We start from the raw sequence: 22,223 nt of genomic DNA, 5'->3' as shown, positions 1-22,223 counted from the left end.
TTGCAGAAGCTGTGGCCTGTTGATCAGTCCACAAGTATTACTTGAGCTTGTTACTTGTTACAAGCTTGTCACTTGTTACTTGAGCTGAAGATTCCAGAAGCACGGATCAAAAGTGCTCCGTACTGTAACGCACGGGCACTGGGGAGGAAATGAGGTGCCGGAGAACAATACTTTCCTCTGTATTAAAGTGTAAAACGATGGTTGTACAACTAAACCGAACCTTGTGATTGTATATGACTTGTACAGAAGCTGAGAAGTGAGAAAGGCTGCGGGGTTTTGCTAATGTAAATGTACTGTAAAGTTTGAAGCTGAGCTTTTTATAATTGTAGATGGAAGAAATTAAACCCTACAACATCAGTCTGGTTTTAGCAGTCCTTGCCACGTTTTTTCACACGTATAAAAGCACGTGCGTTTGGGTTAGTGTAAACTAGATGGAGGCATTCTTGTTTTCCTTCAACCTGAAAGGCAGCTGTTGGTTGTGGCGTCACGCAGGTAGCACTGCTCTTGAAAATACTCTGTGAGAATGCGGTCCTGGAATAAGGGCAGTAAATTGATCTATTATTTTTCCACGTATAAACATTGAGGTAAAAGGTTAACCGGTTTCAGTTTGCTCACAAAATGTGAGGTCTTTAACAGTAACGAAAAGCCCTTTCTTCAGAACTTCTCGCTTCCTATAAGAAATTAAATTTTGAAACTGAATGGGTGAAGATTTTTTTCCTACTGGCTTTTTTCACGTGTACAAAAATGTTCTTGTAGCACCCAATGGAAAACCATTCTCTTAAATTTTGCCTCAGTTTCTGACTCACTGAAGAACGTTGTCTTCTCTATCACCTTTTCTGACTGGGTAAATACCAACCGTGCTCCCCGCAGTTGAGTTGAAATAGCTCTCTTTGGCCTTTTGGGGTCTGGCGCTGGTTGCTGCCCCGCAGACAGCCCCAGCCCTGCTCTCATTGCCTGCGCTGGGGAGATGGAGTGACAGGAGCTAGGAATAGCAGCTCCTGCTCTTTGTGGGGTATGTGTAGGGGAAAATGTGTGGTAGATTGGAACTTGCTGTTAAGGATACGTGGTCAGTAGTACCTGTAAATGCCGCCTCTGAATTACAGCCTTCTCTACAAGATACTCGTAAGGGAGTTGCCCGAATGCATCACTCCATCTCGCTCCACCTAGTGCCAGTCTGTGAGCATTTTCTTCAGCCCTGTATTTAAGATATTTTTAAAAATGAAGGGTTGAGCCACTGATAAATGCTTTTTTTTTTTTCATGTACATTTTTTTTAGCACAAAGTCTTTTGGCCCTGCTCCATCCAGACAGCTTTGGGCTTGTCTGCATAAATCAGTATGCAGGAAGCCAGAATGAATTTGCAGTTTTCAAACAACCATGCACAGACTCCTTATTTTAACGTTATTATAAGTGCTGTTCACGTGTTGTGAACACAGGGCTAGCAAAATCATGGAAAGCAGTCGGTGATGCAAAACTGTATTTAGAGAATTTCCGCCCTCTCCTCGGTGATAAAAAACTGTACTTAGAGATTTTTTATTTTTCCTTTCTAAAATTCAGTTCTGAATTATAATTTTTAGTAGAATTGCAATGTAACTGTAAGTATGAAAAGAGCACCAGCAAAAAGGGACTTCACCATGCCGCTCTCCTTGTCCTGGCACAAGTACCTCTGCTGGTGCATAAACAAAAGTAAATCATGTCTTTTTAACACAGATCGGTTTACTCCAGAGCTCGAAAAAATGCTTGTTGCAGCTTCAGGAAGGGAAAGGAGTAAGTAAATGAGGGTAGAAAAGGGAGGGATGACTCAGCAGCATGTACCGCGCTCAAATGACCGAGCGGCTAAAGCTTTGATGTCGGCCTCGTCCCTTTCACGTGGCTCACAAGAGGTCTCAGCCAGAGAAATGAATGAATAAAATGTCATTAAGCTCAAGTTCTCGCAGGATTTTCTTTTCGGACAGACGCAGTCGGTGCTATATGGCTGAGACCCCAGCAGTGATTCCCCCTGCTCCTTTTTTTTTACAACAACGTGGTGATGCTGCAGTAGAGGTTGCAGTGAGTTTCTCCTGCAGCTCTGCTGAAAGACTGTTGGGTAGCGTGGATTTTCAGTCCTAGGGATGTGAGATGCTGCAGACATGGATCCTGTTTTAACCAACAGGATGGTAAAACGTAGGTGATTGATTTCTGTGCTTTCCTGTGCGTTTCCTTGCCAGCAAGAGATGTCTGCAAGAGATAATTATCCTAACGTGCTTCTCGGTCTTGAAAGGGAGCAGAGGGGAGGCTGGTTTTAACCTACTCTGGACATGTTTAGGTGTTAGAAATGGTCTTAGGAGAATTATTCAGTTGAGCGTGGGGTAAGCTGGAGTCTTTCAGTTTTGGTCCAAGCAGAAGTGAAACCACGCGTGCTTAATCCTCGCGTACAGCAGGCTGGTTGTACTGAGCTCTCCAGCCAGTGCTAGGAGGAGCTGGCTTGCTTCAGGAGTTTCTGTGAACTTTCACACCTTATACTGCCACATTAAACATTTACTAGGGGTAATTTGCAGGGGAAAATGTCATTCTGAGTAATTTAATACTACCCTTGTATCCACATCACGTCTGTTATGCAAAAAGAGTGTTCCGCAGACACTGCGATTTGCTCTTAACTTCAGGTCTTAATTTTAGTGCAGCTTTGAAAGCCTCTTTTTTAGTACCTGCTTGTTTTATGACAATTTTATTGATTCCCACTGAAGTGGGCAGGACCAGGTGACACGCACTCACGCCTCACGTCGATCTCTGGAGCGTGTCCGTGCCCCCTGGGGACCAAGAGCTGGGGCCAGGAGCCCGTGATGCCAGTAGCCCCAGTGACTGGAGTTGCAGGTACCACTTAATGGTGAATTAGTCCCTTAATTTATTTTTCTACTATCATTTTGCCAGTGTTTCTAACCTAATAATGGAAAATGTGATCACTGTCAAAATTCAGGAGGGAGCGGGAACAAGTGTAAGATTGAACTAGATGTACTTTCTAACCTCTGTGGGCAGTAAAGTGTATGCTGTACATGTGGAAGCACGCCCAGTGCTAACACGGGGCGCACTTCAAAAATTCCTCAGGAAGGTCCTGATTTGCCAGAGGATCGAGCAGGTAATTAAATTGGTAATTGCTGTTATAGGAACTGAATGTACAAGTCGGAGCTGTTCTGCGTTTGGAATATGAGCAGCACTGCGTTCGTGGGCTTGGATGTACTGTATTGTCAGAACCCAGCAGTTCAGTATTTTTCTGTTTCCTAAATGAAATTCATCGCAGTTTTTCCTCCATCGCAGCAAAGCAGACACAGGCAACAAAAGACAGACACGTTCCCTTTTCTCAGCCACAACATCTGGTCCTGATCTCACTGCATATACATGTTCTACTTGTGCCTGCACTTCTCCCTTTCGATATATATATTTTTAGAACATAGACCATACCTGATGTGTTGCGTTCACTGACCATGCCTGTTGATGACTCATTTACAATAAAACTAATATAACTTGTCAACTAAGCCAGTGCCAAGAGTTTGATTTGGAGGAGTATCTGGCGAAGCGAGGTACTAAACTAGCTCGGGATACACCTGGAGCATGGGCGCGTGGCATACATCGCACGTCCCAGTACTCTCTGAACTCCCTTGCCATTTGCAGGACAACTGGCACGTGCTCTAGGAATGATGAAGCTGGAGCGGTGTGAGGGAGGGCACAGGGAAAGCCACGCTGCTGCTGCTGCTGCTGCTGCTGCTTCAGCACGTTGCGGCAATCGCACCTGGAGCACCCAGTCTAGGTTGTTAGGGGAAGAGAATTTCAGGGCAGGGCTGCTTAGCGAGCGCGTGAAGCTGCTCAGCCCAAAATGTATAAGCAGTACCAGCCCAAATAAAGCACAGTGCACTAATCAGACATGGTGACATATGCTTCACAGCTAAAGCTATGCTCTCCCGCTGCAATAGAGCATTCCAGGAAGTGTTTCCATTTATCCCAACTAGAAATAAAACAACAGCCGTCTCACGATGCAGATCAGCTCCTTTCTGCTTACGCTGCTGCTTGTGTGGCACCATCCCAGAGCGTTCTCAAAGGCCACTCAGCAACAGCACCAAGTCCTCGTGTATGGGGAAAGGACGGAGCTGGTCTCAGAGCTCCCCATCTGCCCGTTTCGAGTGCCCCAGTCAAGACAAAACAAAACGCTTGAGATCCTCACGGCATGAGGATTAGTCACTTCCTGCCAAAGAACCAGTGGAAGAAAAGGATGCTGGAGGTTTTTCCCAAGTTTAAAAGATGCCACAAAGGGTGAGTTCTGGGTTCCTGCCCCACCTCGGGCTGAGCAAGCGTGGATGTTATCCTAAGATGAAACAACTCCATTGCAGCTAGAGGCAGTAAAGGGGAAGGGAGGCGGGGAAACCTGTGGTCAGAACCTGTGGTACTAAGTTCTCCTAAATAAAAAACAGAGTGAACAAGTGCAAGTTAACGGAAATGAGACAAAATGACAACAGCCCAAAGGTGAGTGAGATAAGAGGAAAAGAATAAGGGAAAAGACCCAAGCAGCTAAGGAGAGGTGTCAAGGAAGGGAGCTAAAAACCCCTGAGAAATGAAAAAAATACTGGTGCTTACCACTCCTTGCTCTGGGCATGCAGAAGGATCTGGATATCATGTCTGAAAATGTAGATGAGGTTCAAGCAGAGTGATAAGCACAGGGCCTACATTCTACAGGCAAATCATATGAAACGTAAGGCTAGGGAGGTTGAAAGGACGGCTCCCACAGACTTCATGTGTTTCCAAATCCATTAATATTGTTGCAAGGTAACTCCTACCTCAGTTCTTCCAGTCCTTGACTTGGTAAATGGCCCAAACTTTGGACAATGACATGATTTCAGAAGGAACAGGTGCAAAGATGACAGCACAGCTGCGGAGAGATTCAATGGTAGTGAGTATCAATGGTGCTGGAACACTATGGCTACTGCAGGTCTCGTGTCCTTTGATATACCACACAAGGCAAGAAGGAATACAGAGATCTGCATCGGGCAGGACGGCCCCTCCAGAGAGCTTTCAACAACGTGACTGTTCACAGAGATGGAGTTTCTGCATGTTACTCTTCTTCCCCAACCTGACCAGATCCATCTGTGTGACAGGATTGTACCAGTCCTTACGGTGTAGCACTCTAGAGCGATGAAACAGGGGGGATCTGTCCTGTAGTATGTGGAAAGGAGAGAGGTTGTACATGGAGGAGCGCACACAACATCCACCACAGCTGTCAGTATCATGACCAAGAATGTAAGCCCCTGATCATCTGATCTTCAGGAGCAAATGGCTTTTGCACACAAGTAGTTTCTTTGCTGTAGTTCCCTGCCCTCTTACCAGGTTAGAGGAATGCCAGCACATGAGAACGAGTGGCTGACACCAGGGACAAGACCATTTTCCCCTAATATCATCTGACTGTTAGGTTGCCTTAGTACATAATGTAGTATAATAATAATAGAGTAACAGTTTAGTATAGTTGTACATAGTGTGTGGAGTTGCACATCAGATATATGGATGTACCTCCCCAAAAGAAAATACGCACATGGAAAATCTGTTTGTTACTCAAGAATGTTCGTTTTTCAAAATGTGGAATGTGTGTAAAATAAGTAACAGCAGAGGGGAAAAGCTTCTTCACGAAGACCTTCTCCTTTAATTCAGTATCCAGTGAGCGCTGGACCTGCCCTCTGAGGTACGAAGCTTGCCGGTGCTTGGGGTTTCACCCGATAAAAAGGTTAACAAATAAAAAAAGGGTAACACTTTTCCTCACTGTGGCATCACCGTCCCTGGGGGTGTTCGAGGAGAGGTTGGACGTGGTGCTTGGGGATGTGGTTTGGTGGTGACATTGGTGGTAGGGGGGTGGTTGGACCAGATGATGATCTCGGAGGGCTTTTCCAACCTTAAAGATTCTGTGATGAGCAGCAAGGAGCTATTGGAACAAAGGGGGATAACTTTAAGCACTTTAAGGGGCCGTTGGCCGGCGGGGGGGGGGGGGGGGCGTGCTCCTGAGGGCACCTCCCGCCTCCTCCCCTCAGGAGGGCGCCCAACGCCTCAGCCCCGCGCGCGCACTCAGCGACCGTTGCGCGCCGCCGGCCGTTAGCGCCCCGCGCACGCGCGCGCCCCCACCGAGGGGGCGTGGCCTGGCGGCACGGTGACGCAGCAAGTTCCCCCCCCCCCCCCCGCCTTTTCCCTTACGGGCGGCGGGCCCGTGACGCGCTGACGCGCGAGGCCGGGCGGGGCGGGCGGTCACGTGGGGCGGCCGCCGCCGTTGCCGCCGTTGCCGGTGCCGCGCGCGCTTCCCCCCCCCCCCCCCCGCCGGCTCCCCCTCCCGTTGCGTTCTCCCCCCCCCTCAGCGCCAGCCCCCCCCCCCCCACACAGCCTCCCCCTCACAGCCTCCCGCCCTTCCTCCTCCTCCTCCTCCTCCTCGCCGCCTGCCTCCGCCGCCGCAGCCGCCGCCCTTGATGTGGTGCGGGGCCGGCCGGGGGACAAGATGCCGCCGTCCAAGTCCCGCAAGATCGCGATCCTGGGCTACCGGAGCGTGGGTGAGAGCCGGGGACCGGTGTGAGGGGGAGGGGGGGGGGCTCGGGGGAGGCCGTGTGGGGGCTGTGGGGGCCGTTTGGGGCGGGGGGGGGGGGCGACCGCGGCCACACCGACCCCAGCGCCTCTGTGCCGGTGGGGCCGCCCTGTAACGGCTGTACCGGCCGGGGGGAGGCTGAAGGCCCCGAGGAGGGAGCCCGGAGGCCCCGAGGAAGGAGGCCGGGGGCCCCTGAGGCCCCGAGGAGGGAGGCCGGAGGCCGGCAGGGCGCCATGGCGGCGCCGCAGAGCGCTGCGGGCCCCGGGGCCGCCGGAGGAAGCCGGGCTGCCTGGCGGAGGAGGGTTTCAGGGTGGGTTTTGAGGTGATTTTGGGGTGGTTTGGGGATAAGGAGCTCTCTGTAGGGATGGGAGGCTGCAGGGCTCGCAGCCTCCTCAGGGAGCGGCGTGTCCGTGGTCCTGCAGGCTGCCAGCACCGCTCCTCCAGGACCCCAGCCTCCAGCACTCCCCTTTCCTCCCCAGAAGTCCCCTTCCCTTCGCTCTATTTCAGTCCAATCCCTGTTTTTTGTTTTTGCTTTTTTGTTTTTTTGTTTTTTATTATCATCACCATCATTATTTCCTCCCTCCGTAGAGACGCATCGCGCCGGCGCTGTTACCAGAGGTGGTGCCGCCGGTTGTACTTGTACAACCCCGTGGTGCCCCGGTGCCGCGGCCCCGCTGAGCCCCCGGCACAGCACCGCGGCCGAACCCGAGGGGAAGAACTGCCTGGAAGCGTCCAGCACGAGGCCGTAGCAGCCCAGAGCTTCTCTGGGGCTACCCGCACCTGTAACGCCCTCGTGGTCTGCGATGGAAAGCAGGCGTTTTGGCGTTCGGGTCCTTTTCCTGATCGATCAGACCTAAAAGCGCAGATCGATGTCGAGGATAATGCGTGGCTGGAAAATACAGAAGATCCTATACAGAGATACTTTGCTGTAGAAACCCTTTTACGGCAGCAGCTGAATTAGTGTTATTTCTTTGGTTGTGCACAGCAGAAAGAAGCTGGAAAACAGAGCCTTTTTTCCAGATCGAAAAAAGGCTCTGTACGCAGAGGAGTTTTAGGTGTTCTGTGCATAACTGCAGCCTGCCCTCGAGATGGGGTGAGGGTAAAAAGATGCTGATTTTGTATCGTCCTTGCAAGGACCGGCCAGCAGTAGGTTGATCGGTTTGCATAGTGTATTTGATGTGACTTGTCGCAGTCAGTTTTGTTGTCCTGTGTGCTGTTTTTCCTCTTTTTTTTCCTTGGATAAAAACAAGCAATGGGCAGTATAAGTGGGAAGGAAAAATTCTTGAAATTCTGTTCTTTAGAAGCACGTGTAGGGGACTGGGTGCGCTGCTGAGCTTTGGTCCGTCATCTGTTGATGGTGAAAAGCAGCAGGCAAAAAAATCCGATGATCGTAGGGTATGTAATCGGTTGATGGCACAAATAGTATGGGGTTGTTAATCCGGCGGTGTGGCCTAGAACGTTTTTGAGCAATAGTGCTCGTATGGAAGAAAGCATTCTAGAAAGAAATGGGCAAAAAGTTACCTAATGCCCATAAAGACCTACTGCTGAACTTCTTCAACTCCAGTTTTCTGAGGCTAGGGCGGTTTTAGGCTTTGTGGGACACGGCGTGCTTTATTAGGACAGCTACAAGTCATAGGAGCGCAGCAGAAGAAGGAATAAGTAGTTTTCCTCTCATTACCCTTGACAGCTCTCTGTTGCCTCGTTGCTCCTAGGTAGAAATCTTGCCTGTTAAAACCACAAAGCTGCTCCTCTTAAATACAGGAGCATCGCGTTTCTAGGAAAATACTTATGTAACAGCTCAGGCAGCAGAAACAGGTCATTGGGGTCTTGCTTCCATCTTGTACGGCTGTTAGAAAAATACGGACCTTAAACCACGAGATTTAGGTTGGATCCTTTGTTTACCCAAGCATGCCTTTAAAGTCTAAGAGAATAACCACGTAGTTTGGCTTCAGTGAAGCTTTTAAGTCGTGCTTTGTGTCATGATGGCAGGAATACTGATCAAGTGCTGGGTTAGGAAGAGGATCTAATCTCTTCCTAGGATGAGATTTTGGGCAATAGTTCCTTGGGAGAATGAGGGACGTTACTTCTGGGGAAAATGCAGCGTTTGAATAGAGCTAATTTTCATCAGGATGGGGAATAATTCCAAAATCTGAAGGACTGCTGAAGGCTTGCAAGTTTCCTTTTATAAACAGAGAGCTGTAGCTGTCCTTAGCCTTAATTTTGACCCTGGAGTGAGGGAGGCCAGCTCCAGTAAGGTGTGAAATGCTTCCAGTTGTATAGGTTCGGGTAAATGCTTGGGTTGTGTGAGCTCTTGTTGTTTGCACGTGCAGCGCGGTGCTTGAGACGAGACTAATCAGCAAATAGCGACCTTTTTTTCCTGTCTCTCTCTCAGCTCTGACCTGAAATAGCCACGTTTTGGTGACAAACGTCAAGCAGCGAGCTGTTCCTACAATTGACGACTGCAGCTCTTTCAGGCTGGGAGCGTGCACGGTGATGGACAGGCATGTCCTCCAAAGGGTTTGTGAAACGGGAGTCTCAATCTGTCACTGCCTTCACGCTGCGCCCTGGTTTTCACTTGTACCGCATTTTACCCTTTTCCCGGTGTTGTCAAATGCAGCAGGGCTTGGGAGTGGTGTTTTGACGGGGTAGCTGTTGGTATAGAAAGTTCAGGAGCCTGCTTGTTTGGATACACTCCCTCTGTCTTTCAACACCACCAGCAACCCTTCCGTAGGTGAAACTACCGTGCTCCGCTGATGGGAGAGATCAGCGGCAGCCTCGCGAATTCCCGTGCAGACCTGCTGCCTGGGAAGGGAGATGCGGGCGGAGGATGTGCCAGGAACTTCAGGACTTGTTTTTTGGTGGAGAAGGCCAATCACACGTGGGTATAGCCTGCAGGTTGTGGCATGACGCTAGACAGAAATCTCACAAGAACGACGTCTTTGGCTTTTGCTTGGGCTTAAAGCGGTCTAAAAAGGAAGTTTAATTCCATCACGTAAATGTGATTGTCTCGGTGAGGTTCTGATAATAGAAATCAGGTGGATTTCATCCTAAAATCTGATGGTTTTGCAATGGGAAGAACTTGTCTTTGGTTACTGATGTCAGTTAAGTGACTGGAGCGGACCAGCTACTTGAGGTTTGATTCCAGAGCAAATCTGTCTGATGTGTGAGGAAGCGTGAGATTTCATGAAGTTAGAAGGCCTCTGCTGAAAAGAACCGTGCTACGTTGCCCTCGTTGTGTTTTAGCTGTAATTCATTATTTCCAGTTATATTTGGGCTGTATTAGATATTTATGGAAATAATTCGACCGAGAAGGTTTTGGTGTCTGGATCAACTTTGTGGATTTCTTCAGAGTAACGTTTACTCTGAAAGGCAGTGTGTAGTTGTCCAAAATGCATTCAGTTTGCTTATTTTTTGTCTGTACAAGAAAAATGTAAATTCAGACTGTGAATGCTGGTATCAGTGAGGTTTCTCGGATCGTTTTGTAAAAGAGTTTATTGCTGGGATTCTCTGAACTGATGGATTTGAGATAGGCAGGAAGGAGTCTCTTGGAGCAGATGCTTCAGTGGTAGGTTGCTATCTCAGCCTCACTTGTCAGCTTTTTTGTTTTGGTTTGCTGTTAATATGACTGCTGCTATTCTGGAAATAATTTCTGACTTTACACATTCGGACTGGTGATCTGAAAATGTTCTCTCCTGGTCGGTAGCTCTGAGAGGGGTCAGTCGAGTTGCTGGTGACTCACCTACTTGCCTTTTTTTTTTTTTCCTCCAGATAAGTAGCGCTTGGTGACTTTCAGGTTTATACATAACAAACTTTCGTGTAGGTGGAGAGCAGTTTTCAGACAGAAATAGCTGTGATCTGTGAATGTGCCGTGCAGATACATAGTGAAAGAACTAGAGTTGAACAAAACTATCTGCCGAGTTCGAATTCATACCGAAAGGCTTCCAGGTGGTTGTAATGGGATAAAAAATGCTTCATTGCCCTGCCTGAAAGGCAGAGAAAGTGGTGATAGAGACCTGTAAACGGTAAGGGTAATTGTTGTGGGTGAAAAGTAGTTCCTGGTTTTGAGAACACGAGTCACTGGAGCATCAGGAGGTTGGTATTGTAAAATGGAGCTGGAGCCTTGCTTCTCACTTCTGAAAGATGGCACCTGTTAGCTTGTGCCGCCCGGGGGAGGCAGCCCTTCGGGGCTGGACAGAGGGAAGAGGTGACGGTGGGAGGCAATAAATTGCCCGCGTGACTGTCGGGAGAGAAGGAGCGAAGAAATGAGAGCTGGTGCGTGATGCAGCCCGATTTCCAGAACCCGTCGCGTCTGCGGCGTTTGGGAATCCTGAGACCGAGCAGGAAAATGGAGCGCTTCGGCACCCGGCTGACGGGGAAGGTGAGCGTTTTGCCGAGCCCCGCACGGCACCAGGACGAGCCCCGAAGGCAGCTGCCAGGAGGCTGCAAGCGCCAGCTTCGGGTGCGTTTCGGCTCGGCCGCCGGCGCGGCGCAGCGGTGCGGGCTGCTGCAGTGCATCTGCCGGCAGGAGCTGGAAGCAGCGGAGGGGAGGCAGCGCGCTCAGCTGTAATATCAAGCCGGCGGGGTTATTTGAGGACGAGGCTCTTGCGTTAACTCCTCCGTTGCCTGCTCTGGCTTCCTCTCCTCGCAACGCTCGCGGGCTTTGCTTGCTCGGTGGAGTGTTCTGGCGCTTGGGTATGCAACCGAGAGCTAATATCAACGGGGGAAACCAAGTGAAGTATAGATCCTGTAATTCATAAGCTATAAAATGTCAGAGCTGTTCATTTAGAGGCACAGCACAGCCGTGAGCGTGGACCTGGGGCACACAGCACCTCTGTGGTCTGCGCCGCTGTGGTGTAACCACGCGCTTGGGATGGGGAGAGCGGCTCCAGCGCGATAAACTAACGCCTGGTTAACTTCCAGGAGCTCTCCTGAAGGTGACGTTCAAGGGCATGAGTTAAAAACTGCTCTCAGCTTCAGTTGTATGTTCAGGCCAAAACCTAAACAGTTCCTCTGCGGGATTTTCACGTGCGCTCAAGCCCTGCAAGTACTGCGTGAGTCAAAGTTATCCTGTCGGGGTGTCAACCCACCGTGTCCTAAACCAGAAGCTGGAAACTGGGAGTGTGGTATGGGGAAACATAGAGCTGCCCTTGGTGCTTCTGAACCTGGCTCCTTAAGGACTGGAGAGGTTTCCTTTTGTTTTCAAAGGCCTCTAGTTGAGGCAACCAGCAAATTTGTTGTGAATTCGCTAGCGTGAGAAACCGAGATGTTGTTCCTGAGTTGGGGGTGGGGGAGGAGGAAGGGTGGTTGCTTCAAATTTCTCTCTTCCAGCCCTGCTCAGGAAATTTGCTTTCGTTTGCTACGCTCGCACACCAGTGGCAGCTATCCTGCGTGGGGTGGGGAAGGGAAGCCGACTGAGGAAATCCATGTAGGTCTCCATGGGATTTCAGATTGGTAAATTTACCAAAACCAGGTGAACGTGGGCCATTTAAGCTTGTGTTCTCCTTTTGAGACGTATGAAGCGCAGTGGATGCTGAATTGTTTGCAGAGAGGGGGGGAGATGGTTATATTGAACTTGTAACAGGGAGGTAAACTGAGGCAGGTGTTGAACAGCGCTGAAACAGGCTTTCAAACGCAGCTTTTCCCTAGAGCCGTGGCTGCCACTTTCTTTTTCAGTTGCCTGTAACGAAGGCAGATGCAAATGTACAGCGCAGGGTGGGGCTTCGCCTGGCACAAGCCTCGCTCACCCTGCCCTGGCAGCGGCCGGTTCCTGCCCCCACCCGTGTGCTGGCACCGGCACGCCCGAAGCACGGCCCCCAGCCCGGGGAACTGATTTCCTTCACAAATGCAGCAAGCAGCAGAAGTTGTCGCAGGGCTCGGCTCTGCAGCAGGACCGGGGGCAGGAGCGAGCGCTGTTTGGGGAGGGTGGAGCGGCCTCTCCGCGGCACTGCAGACTTTGAGTCAATCTGACCTGTTACGAAACCACATCTGTGAGTATTTTCCTCCACCGCTCCAGATAAGCGTGAACACTTTTTTTTTTTCTTTCACAAGCTTTCAGCTGCGGGCCTTCTGAACCCGAGTCGTTCCCTTGCCAGGAAAAGATAGCCTTGTAAAGGTGGTGAACCGTGCCTTGAGGAACCACGAGGAAATCAAGTTTTTCAAGATTCTTGTTTAAATAACCTTGTAGTCAGAGCTAATCCTTTCGGGCAGAATTGTGGAAAACTAAGGAGTTCGACCGGTGGTAAATCTAAACCTCATTTTCAAGTCTTCAAATTCAAATGATGCTCCGAGTGATCCAGTCTTGGAATTTGTGGATGCACTTAGTGATAAAGATGCTACTGTGGATCAGAGGCAAGGTCCAGACAGAATCACTGATTGCCTCTCTCCTTTGAAAAACAGTGGCAACGAGTCTAAAAGGCTCTGTTGCGTTCCACAGCAATCTTCAGTGCTTGCTCAGCTATCCCCCAGAATATCTGTTGTGTGCAAATATCAGTCGGCTCCTCGTTTAGGTGTAGGTATCTGTTCTTGCAGCACGGAGGTGAATCACGAGTACTGAATCTGTTCACATGCACTGATTCTTCCTCAGCTTGCCATACGCGCTTTGATCGCTGTGTGTGCAAATTTTAAGTGTTGTGCGAAGGATGAGGGGTGAGAGTGATGAGAAAGGTGGTATAAATGGGTAGACGGGCTGCTGAAGTGCAGATTTTGGATTATCAAGCATAACGTGCCCGTCGGGATGAAGGCAGGGCAGGCGAGGAATAGCTTGTGAGCCCTGGGAGTTCCCGCAGGAGGGAAAACTGCTTGGAATTTCTTGTGGGACTTCCTACGTGAATTGGAACACGAAGAGGAAATTTATAGTTGTTGAATTTGGATGAAGTCCTTAGGAGCTTGTGGATAACGGCCAAAGATTAATCTTTTGGAGGCATAAGACTAAGTAAGTGATTTCTGAAGGCCTTTTAAGGACCAAAAGACCCTAATATGTGACGTTCGGAAGACCGGTTCAGAAAAGCTGCAGTGCTTATATCTTAAGTAGATCAGAAGTGGAGAAATCATTACTCCCTGTCTTGGTTTGGATTATGCTTTAAACAGCGAGGTTTCCTTTCAGCTGTTTTTTTTAATGTAGCAGTAAAGTTTTAATGAACGAGGGGTCAATATTTCTGGAATGGTTATCAGTATCCTTAAATATTTTAAATTACAGCAAGCAGAACAGCCTGCCTGCAAGATCCGAGCTGGTTATTTGTATTCTGTGGAGTACTGACTTAAATGAATTTTAATTTGGAAAAAGAAGGAATGCATAAGTGGTCTTCAGTGTGTGGGTGCCAACATGTGCAAGTGCAAAGCGAAATTATGCTATTAAAGTGTCCCTTGACAGCGTTGTCTCCTGAGTTAGTGGGATACATCTGTCTGGCTTCAACAGCTTGTCAGATTGTATTGCCAAAACTTCCTTCAAGATGTATGACCTCCTTTAAAGGTACTCTTGCTCCACGCAGAAGCGCTGGGATGCATCATGTGTAGGAAAACTCCCATTAAATCTGTCCCACAAGCTGTCAAAACAATCAGGCACTTGACATTAGTGCAGTAGAGTGTGTTTTGCGTTAAGGCTTGGTCTACCATTAATAACAAATCCTTGGTGTTCTAAAATCTGTTTCAGAATCACCATTTTGAGCTAGAACTGGAAGTTTCTGCTCTGAAACTTGCACATAAGCAAGCACTCTTCCTTCGTTTGCTGCAGTACTGTCTTCTGCCTTGCTGTCTTGGGAGGTGTCCGTTTCTAATAGATGTTCTGCTTCATCCACGTGGCTTGGTGCTGGTGAATAAATTCTAAGGAGAGGTGTTAACGGCGCTATTTTAACTTCCTTCGCGTTTGTCAAAGTTCTTGACAAATCTCTTGTTGGTTGCTAAACTTAAATCTAACAATTGTTTAAACGCAAGATATGTTTGTGGTCTCTCTTTCTGAGTGGGAGCCTTATGACACCTGAAGTATTCTTCTGCTTGTCCCCACTCATCTGCAGAAGTGTGGTGGTAGGACAGAGGAGGAGCGAAGTGAAAGTGCCAGCGTTTCAGTGAGTAGCTTGTTGAAATGTCTGCTAGGTGAGCATCTCAGATGGTGTTCCAAAGCGTTGGGCTGTGCTTTTGTCAACACAAACCACTCGGAACAAGTGCAAGGTAATGGTGCTGCGGATAAATAAGATGATGCCTTCTCTCTTAGGATTTCCAGGCAAGATTGTGATCTTAAAAAGCCGTTCTCATTCATAATTTACAGCTAACGGTGGGGCTGTTGGGTGTACTGCTGTTTGTTCCGAAGGTCATTTGAACATCCCGTTACTTTGGCATCCAGCTGCTTATGTGGGCACGGGCCGTGTGTGCCAAAGGGTGAAAGGGTTTAAAGGCGGGGGCTGGGGAGGAGAAAAAAGCATGGTGTGTGAGCGGGGTGCGTGCAGCCAAGTCTGAAGGGCAGCTCCTTGCGGGGGAAGTTGGGCCGTGCCCCTGCACTTCTTACAGCGTGGAACCGTAGCAGCCAAAAATGAAGGTGGGAGTTATTTTCCAAATAATAAGGCTAAGGATATAAGCCCTTTCTGAAAGGCTTTGCTGTACCTACGGTAAATCTTTGCCCTTCGTCTACTGGCCTTTAGTAGTTTGTGTTTTACCCATTTCTGCCAAGCAGATGTCATGTAGCTAGCTTCTTAGATAGTGTTTAAAATAGACTTGAATTTACGATTAACCGGATTAACTTATGATTTAACAGGATAACAGCTGACTAATAACCACTGCCACACTTGGAGAATTTTGTGTCGGTGTGCAGGACTCGCACGGCAGACAAATGCAGCGTGCTGCTCTGTCTGTGAAGGTCGGCCTGAAGCTTGGGGGCCTTGAGCTGTAGCCTGATATTCCTCTTCTGCTCCAAGCTGCACGGCCGTGCCAGCTGAGTGCTGGGAGCTGGAAAATCCAGCTCCCGTTGGCAAGAACTTCGTTGTGTGCTGGAGCTGGACCGGCTGGGAGACATTTCACTTGTGAAAGACAGTCTAAATGTAAAAATAGTTTAATGCCGGGTTACAGGTGTCGTCATCAGTTACTTCCCTGGTGTTGTTTTTTTTTTTTTTGAGGTGGTTGGGGGGGATTCATTTTTTTGCTGTTTGTTCTGTTGGTTTTTTTTTTCTTGTTCCTTGCAAAGATCAGAGTTCTGTTCTGTGACCTTTTTGTACTAGATGGTTTAAGCACTAAGGATAGATTTAAAAAACTGTATGAGCCAACAGATGGATATGCACTGGTTCAGAAGGTGAGAAAGCCAGCTGGCTGTCACAACAGGCAAAATGTTTATAATATTATTGAAATCATGGGTTACCTATTCCATCTTCTCTGCCCTATGACAAAATCAACTGTGTCATGTTAGATCTGTCCTTGGCTTACGTTACCTTAACGTTTCCCAAGGTTGGTGACTCTTCCACTAGGTTATTCAGTACTCTGTGGTGTTATTCTTACTTCTGCGGGCTTTTTTTCCGGATGTTTTACCTGTCTGTCATGCTGTGATTTTAGCATATCATTACTTTGAACATTCCTTACCGTTAACAGATTTTCTTCTGTTTTCAGAGCCTGCTCTGTTATGTTCCTCTTCTACACAAAATCCTTTCTCAGTCATTTTTGTAGGTTTTACAGTGTGGAGTATGTTGTATAGGTGTGAAGGATAACCTAGAAAAGGGGTAAGTGCGTAAAAAGACGAGGCTTGCAATCAGAATCAGCGAGGAGGTGTCACCGACCAGCTCTGGCTGTGTAAAGTGCTCTGAAGGTGCCATTTAACTGATTGTAGCTGTATGCAGCCCTGATTAGTACGGAGGGAAGGAACTTGGCACCTAAGTGGAGAGAACATCCAAGGTGCACGTAAAGTTAGTTCAAAGATCTAGAACTGAGTTGGAGGAGAGACAACAGTACCGTTAAAAAGTTGATATCAAGGCATGGGGGAAAGCTTTTTGTAAAGGGAAATGCTGTTTCAGGTGTTCTGGCTGTAGTGTTGCATGGGTTTGCGTAGATCACAGCAGGGACTCCCACGTGTTACTAGCGGTGACGTTGTGTCCTTGTAGCAGCTGTGGCAGTGTGCTTGTGCCCTGACCTGCTGCTTCCCGGGCTGGTGCAGAAGAATTAAAGTTGTCAAGACTCAACTTTATGGTCACTAAGCAATGTCTACCTGTGCATCTGCTGACAGAGGCACAGTGGAGTTCACCATGTCCTGCACTGCTGGCGGGAGAGAGGAGCAGCGCTGATCCTTGTCTGTAGCCCTAAACGCCATTTCTGTTTCATGCTCGGAGATCTTCGTCTCGTCAGGGTGGGTACCTCGGTTCCTGCTTCGTGCAGCTTTGGGAACACCCCGCAGCGCAGGACGCGGCAGGGAAATGGTGCTCCGTGCCCGTCCTGACCGCTGGTAGCAGCGGGCTTTCCACGAAAGGTGGGTTTTGGCTGCCACGTGCAGCGCTAGCAGTTGTTGACATCGGGTTCACCAGACTTTGGACCATCAGCAAAGACAGAAGAGCAGGTTACATTGACTGGCAATTTTAGAGCGATACAGCCTGTCCGAGGCTGAAACCACCTTTTGTTGCAAAGATCCTCTAGTGATTATCGTACAGTTATACCTCTGTGTGCCTTTACACACACACGAGGGCCCATTCCCCACCATTTCAGTTGCATTTCCTACAATTCACTCGGTGTTACGATGTGCTTGGGGTCAATCTCCTGGGCTTTCCTTTTTAAAATAATGCCAGGAAAAATTCACTGACGCTTTCAGAGACTTAGCCTTCTGCTTGGGGGTGGTTGTGAGCAGCAGTGAGACGTGGTGGGCACAGCTTTGGGCACGGTGAATGCTGCGGCCCTGGTCCTCATATCCGTAGGGAGGACCTTTCAACCGTTTCACTGACACGCAGACTGAGGTCTTTCGTATTGACGAGGGTTCTGTGCTGTTGAGGTTTTCTGTTGGTGGTGTAGATCAGGTGGCTTAAAGCAGTGAGATGTACAGCACGAGGAAATAGGGAGGAGTTCATCCTGCCGTCTAACCGAAATGCAAAGTTTGGGTAGAAAGACGCGCTCCGTGTTGTTCGATGGCGTGCTGTCGCACCAGGCGACCGGCAGCACGTGACTCACTGTGGCTGGTGTTAGCTTCAGCCAGTTGTGTAGAAACGGAATAAGGAAAATGTCTGCAAACCTGCTGTGAACCCAAACAGTTGTTTTATCACCTGCAGCGTGCGTGGAACGTAGCTCGTAACCACTGTGGCTGAATTCAGCGGTGCTGCAGGTGCAGTTCCTACCTGTACCGCGGATGGGGAGCTAGTGCTGGTAGCTTCAGGAAGGTCTGCCTGTTGAAGAAGTGCTAAAACCTCCTCGTCCTGATATTTCTGACTTGCAAAAAGGTAATTTAAGTTGTACGCCCCAGTAAGCCCTAGCTTCAGGAAGGAACTGACTGGAAGCTGGGAGTTGCTTTGTGTTGAAACTGAAACTTTGAAGCTGAAAACGGGGAATGCGTGGAATGCTTTAAAGCAAGAGACGTTTTTATTTCTAATGGCACAGATTTTTAAAGCTGGTTTAATGATGAAACAATGGCAGTTACTGGAAGGATTTTTCAAAGGCATTTCATGTTACACATACCCAGTGATCCAAGGAAAGGTAGGTTTATTCAGGTCCCTAATTATCTGCCTGAAGTGTGTGCACAGGGAGAATGGACTTGACTTCTACCCAGCACTGAGTTAAATTTGGCCTCTTGGGGGGAAAAAATCAGTGTAAGGTTGAGTCTTTCCCTCCAAGTGTGTCATAAACTAAAACATTAGGGTCTGATTTTTAAGTTTAACAAGCTTCCCTTTCAGAGTACAGCATATCAAACTGTAACACCAAACATTTAGTTTAGCAGTAAACTCACTAATCAGGGTAGCAGCACGTGCCTGGCAGGTTGAGTTACCCCTGAGTTTCTGCTGTCACCTTAAATGCTTTAGCCATGGAGCTGCAGGGATGCAGGGTGTCTGCAGGCAGTCTGAAGAGAATCCAGAGGACTTTGTTTATCTGCACAAGTGAATGTCTGAATTTCCTTGGTTGTGGGGAGGGTCCAGGATGCAGTTCACCTGAGCTGTTTAAAGCACCTTTAATGCAACCATCTGTGAATACTGTGGCTAGGTGAGATGCATGCCATACAAGCTTCTGGATTTTTTTTTTAAAGCCTTGTAGCAGCTTTTCCGTCTTTAACAACCGATAGTTAGCATGTGAAATTAAAATCCTTTATTGAAAGGGAAATATCAGGCAAACTGCGTCACTCTTTTTCTGCTGGCAAAGGTAAGAAGCAGAGGTAACTGCACTGTGTACTAAAATACCTGAAACTTATCTTCTGATAATCATCTGATGAGGTTGGTGACTTAAACGAGGCAAAATGGACATGTGGAAGTGTCAACTAAGCTGTTGCATTAAAACACCAGAATTTTTCTCGAAGTACTTCCCTTGACGCCCAGTGCATTGCAACAACCTGTAGGTGAACATGGAAGGGTGAGCACTGCCCCTGGATAGAGCAAAGTGGTTGTTCCACATCAGGGATTTCCTGCTTTCCTTAGAGAAAATTTTATCTAGAGAGCATTATTAGGACTTCGTGGTTTGTGTTTCAAAGGCTTGTTGCTGGCAACCTAGCGAGGGCCTGCACAAACGCATGTGAGTTTGCCTGCTTTGAAATGTGAAGGAAATGAGGAAGCCGTCTGACTTCCGTTCAAAGGGACTCTCAGATTGCTTCTGGCTTGCAGAGGAATACCTTTGATAAACCTCAGAAAGGTTGTGCAACGCAGGAGGAAGGGAAACAAGCACGTGTCCTGTTCTTCCTCCAGGCTTGTGTTCTTCATACTATCGGCTGTTACGTGAACGTCGTCTTCTGCAGTAGGAGTGGTTCGTGCTACAATACCTTGCCTGAGACCTCAAATACCTTGCCTTATGTCCTGATGGGAAAGTAGATCAGGAGAGGGCAGGGAGCGGTTGTAGCAACAGCATGAAGTGCCACAGAAGTTGAAAAAGAGCTAGCGTTGTCCTGAACTACTGTTCCAGTTGTCATTAGGGTCTCTTCTGTTCCTGAGGTCCCTCGCTACTTAACCAAAAGTTGTTTCGCTGAGGTTCTCACACATCTGCTGTTTGAGGATTTGTAAGTACAAATCTTGTAGTTTGTCCTTGAGAAAGCTCCGATAGCACCTTGAGAGGAGTGCCACCAGTCCTGGAGTTGTGAATTGAGCATGAATATCAGAAGTGCAGCAATTGAGCTCTAAGGCTGTGTCAGAGATTCTTCTCTGGAAGTGTGAGAGGATCTTTTTTTCAATCCTGTTACCATACTGTTGATGTCACAAGGAAATCACTACAAAATGGGTAAAACTGCATCTCAAAATAGATGTATGTGCTATGACTATAGGTGATAATTCCTCGTAATTAAAAGTAGTATTAATAGAACTAAGTTGTATCTGAGTAAAACACAACTCGTTGTATTGTCTTCAGAAGTTTAGGAACAGAATTCTCCATTGACCCAGATATTTCTCTAGCCGTTAGAATGATTTACTGAGCTGCATAGCGGTGGTCAGCAAAATAGCAGCTGGATAGCTGTAGTTAGTACCTGAGAGTTAGAAAAGTCTTAATTAACCATAGAGAATTGCTAATGATGAAGTCTGGGATGAATGGTGAGCTAATAATGAATTTGAGATCTACTATCTTGTGAAAAGATTGTTGTCCAAGACCAGTTCTACAATTCCCTTTGCTACCCGGTTGAACCTTCCATCTCGGTCCTCTTCTGCGCTCTGAGGACAAGGAGACAATCTGCCCTGGGGAGGTGCTGGGGGCTCCGTTTTGCGCGTCTTGGTATTCCAATTTTTTAAAAAGATCAAGGTCCCAACATTCAAGTTAAATATAACTACGTATGAAATCTTAATCTTTGTGCAACACAGCAAGTTGAGTATCAATGCGTGTGAGATGCTGCCGTTCTGGTGTGCAGGAGGGTTATCTGATTTAATACCACGGATAGCATTTTATTATGAAATTCCTCGAACTTTCTTTGACAAAATCTAAACTGATTTGTCCTGTAGGCAGGAGTAGATCGACTCAGAGACTGACTTCTGTAAGATGCTGGGCTTGTGGTATGAATGGGTTAGATGCTGCCAGCCGTTCAGTGTTTAATAGTTAAGCACAGCGCATAAGCAGGCATTTCTGTGAAAAAGACGGATTAAAGAAACCACGGGCACCTAAAATCCGAGCGGAACAGGGAAGTGCAACTCCTCAGTAGCTGTCGCTCTTGACCCCATCGTATTTTTTACCGATGGCTCGTGCAGCCCGTTTCTAGCGTTCAGAAATCCTCCCTGTTCAGCTCAAACTGCGCTGCCCGTGGCCGTCATCGTGGCGGTGCCGCGTTAGGGGGCGGCTGCGGGGCCGAGCTTGCACAATGCCTTGCTTGTGGGGCCATTGTTCGCCTGCCTGGCTGGCCGCTTGCATCATTTCTGTCTCCTGGGGAGATCTTTCGGGGGGGAAGTTGGCAGCAGATGAGACTTTCAGCTGGGCATCCCCTCTGCCTGTGGACGTGGGGAGGGGTTGGCGGGCCGGTGGCACACCGAAGAGGTGATGTCCTCTTTCAGGAGACCGCCTGCTGATGAACACACGCGGGCTGGGTTGCTCATGTTCGTGGTAAACTGCCTTGTGTTGTGTAGCCCGAAATTTAAGGGTAGACTAAGTACCACAGCTCTTGTCCAAGAAGTAAGAGGATGAGTAAAAAACTCAGTTGGTTTGCCCTGACAGTTGCAATGGCGTTTGTAGCTGATGTGGTCTGCTCCGCGTTATTTAGCAGGTGGTCTATTGTGTGAATAGAAACGCGGCAGCTTATTTTTTTTGAAATGGTTTTCTCTCTGGAAATTGTTCCTTTTCTCTTTTAACAGTAGAAAACTTTTTTTCTGTACCACTCCAGCATCAAATCATAAATGTCTGATACTTCTGGACAACTTCAGCTGAGCTTCCAGCCACCTGGGATGTGGATTCTAGACCACCAAATCCATCCCTCTGAATTCTTCCTCTCCCATCCCTCCAGGGAGAGGGAGGTCAGGAAAGCTGTAGGGTTTTGCTTACAACTCCTTTGCCGTAAAATGTCCAGCCCTTTGAGCTACAACAACCAAGTATAGCTGGAGGAGTTATCCCGTTGCCCTGCCCTGGTGCTGCCCTTACTTGATTCATTCATTTCTTTGGAATTTAAGCTCTGTGATGCTGAATGGAGGATCAGAAGGTTAAACCGTAATCTTCCTCCAGTAAGGTTTTTATGCGTCTCATCTGAAACTCACAGGTCTGCATCAGTTTGGGGAGCTGCTCCCAGCAGCCGTCGCCTTGCTCCTGCTCATGACGCTTCTCCTTTTGGTTTCCACGGATGTTTATTTCCCTAAAACTTGAAGGCAGGAAAAGTACCGTTGCGGAGGATAATGCGAGGAAAAGCTTAGCAAACCAAAAAAGCACTCAGCGTCTGTTCCCAACGAGGGCATGCGAGAGCTGGGCCTCTTTTGAGGCATGCACCCTCGAGTAACAGAGCGTGGTGTAAGCCGCCTGGCTCTTTGGTCCTCTAGGCTGTGTATGAGTGGTGTGAGTACGGTTGGTTTGTATCGTTCCCCCTTTCCCCGTTGCCTGCAG

At 48.3% G+C, this 22,223-nt stretch overlaps 1 protein-coding gene across 1 annotated transcript in view; it reads left to right on the top strand.

The window, feature by feature from the left end:
- The first annotated feature begins 6,215 nt into the window (after window positions 1-6,215).
- RHEB (Ras homolog, mTORC1 binding) overlaps window positions 6,216-22,223 on the top strand; it is a 40,807-nt gene continuing 24,799 nt past the window's right edge. Inside the window, exon 1 of the mRNA XM_035554360.1 lies at window positions 6,216-6,546. Coding sequence (XP_035410253.1) covers window positions 6,495-6,546 — 52 coding nt within the window. The 5' untranslated portion in view covers window positions 6,216-6,494. The remainder of the gene's footprint in view (window positions 6,547-22,223) is intronic.

The sequence above is a fragment of the Cygnus atratus genome, chromosome 2 (assembly GCF_013377495.2).
Source record: "Cygnus atratus isolate AKBS03 ecotype Queensland, Australia chromosome 2, CAtr_DNAZoo_HiC_assembly, whole genome shotgun sequence".
NCBI lineage: Eukaryota > Metazoa > Chordata > Aves > Anseriformes > Anatidae > Cygnus > Cygnus atratus.
Note: the sequence above shows the minus strand (reverse complement) of the source record. Positions and strands in the feature narration are given on the sequence as shown.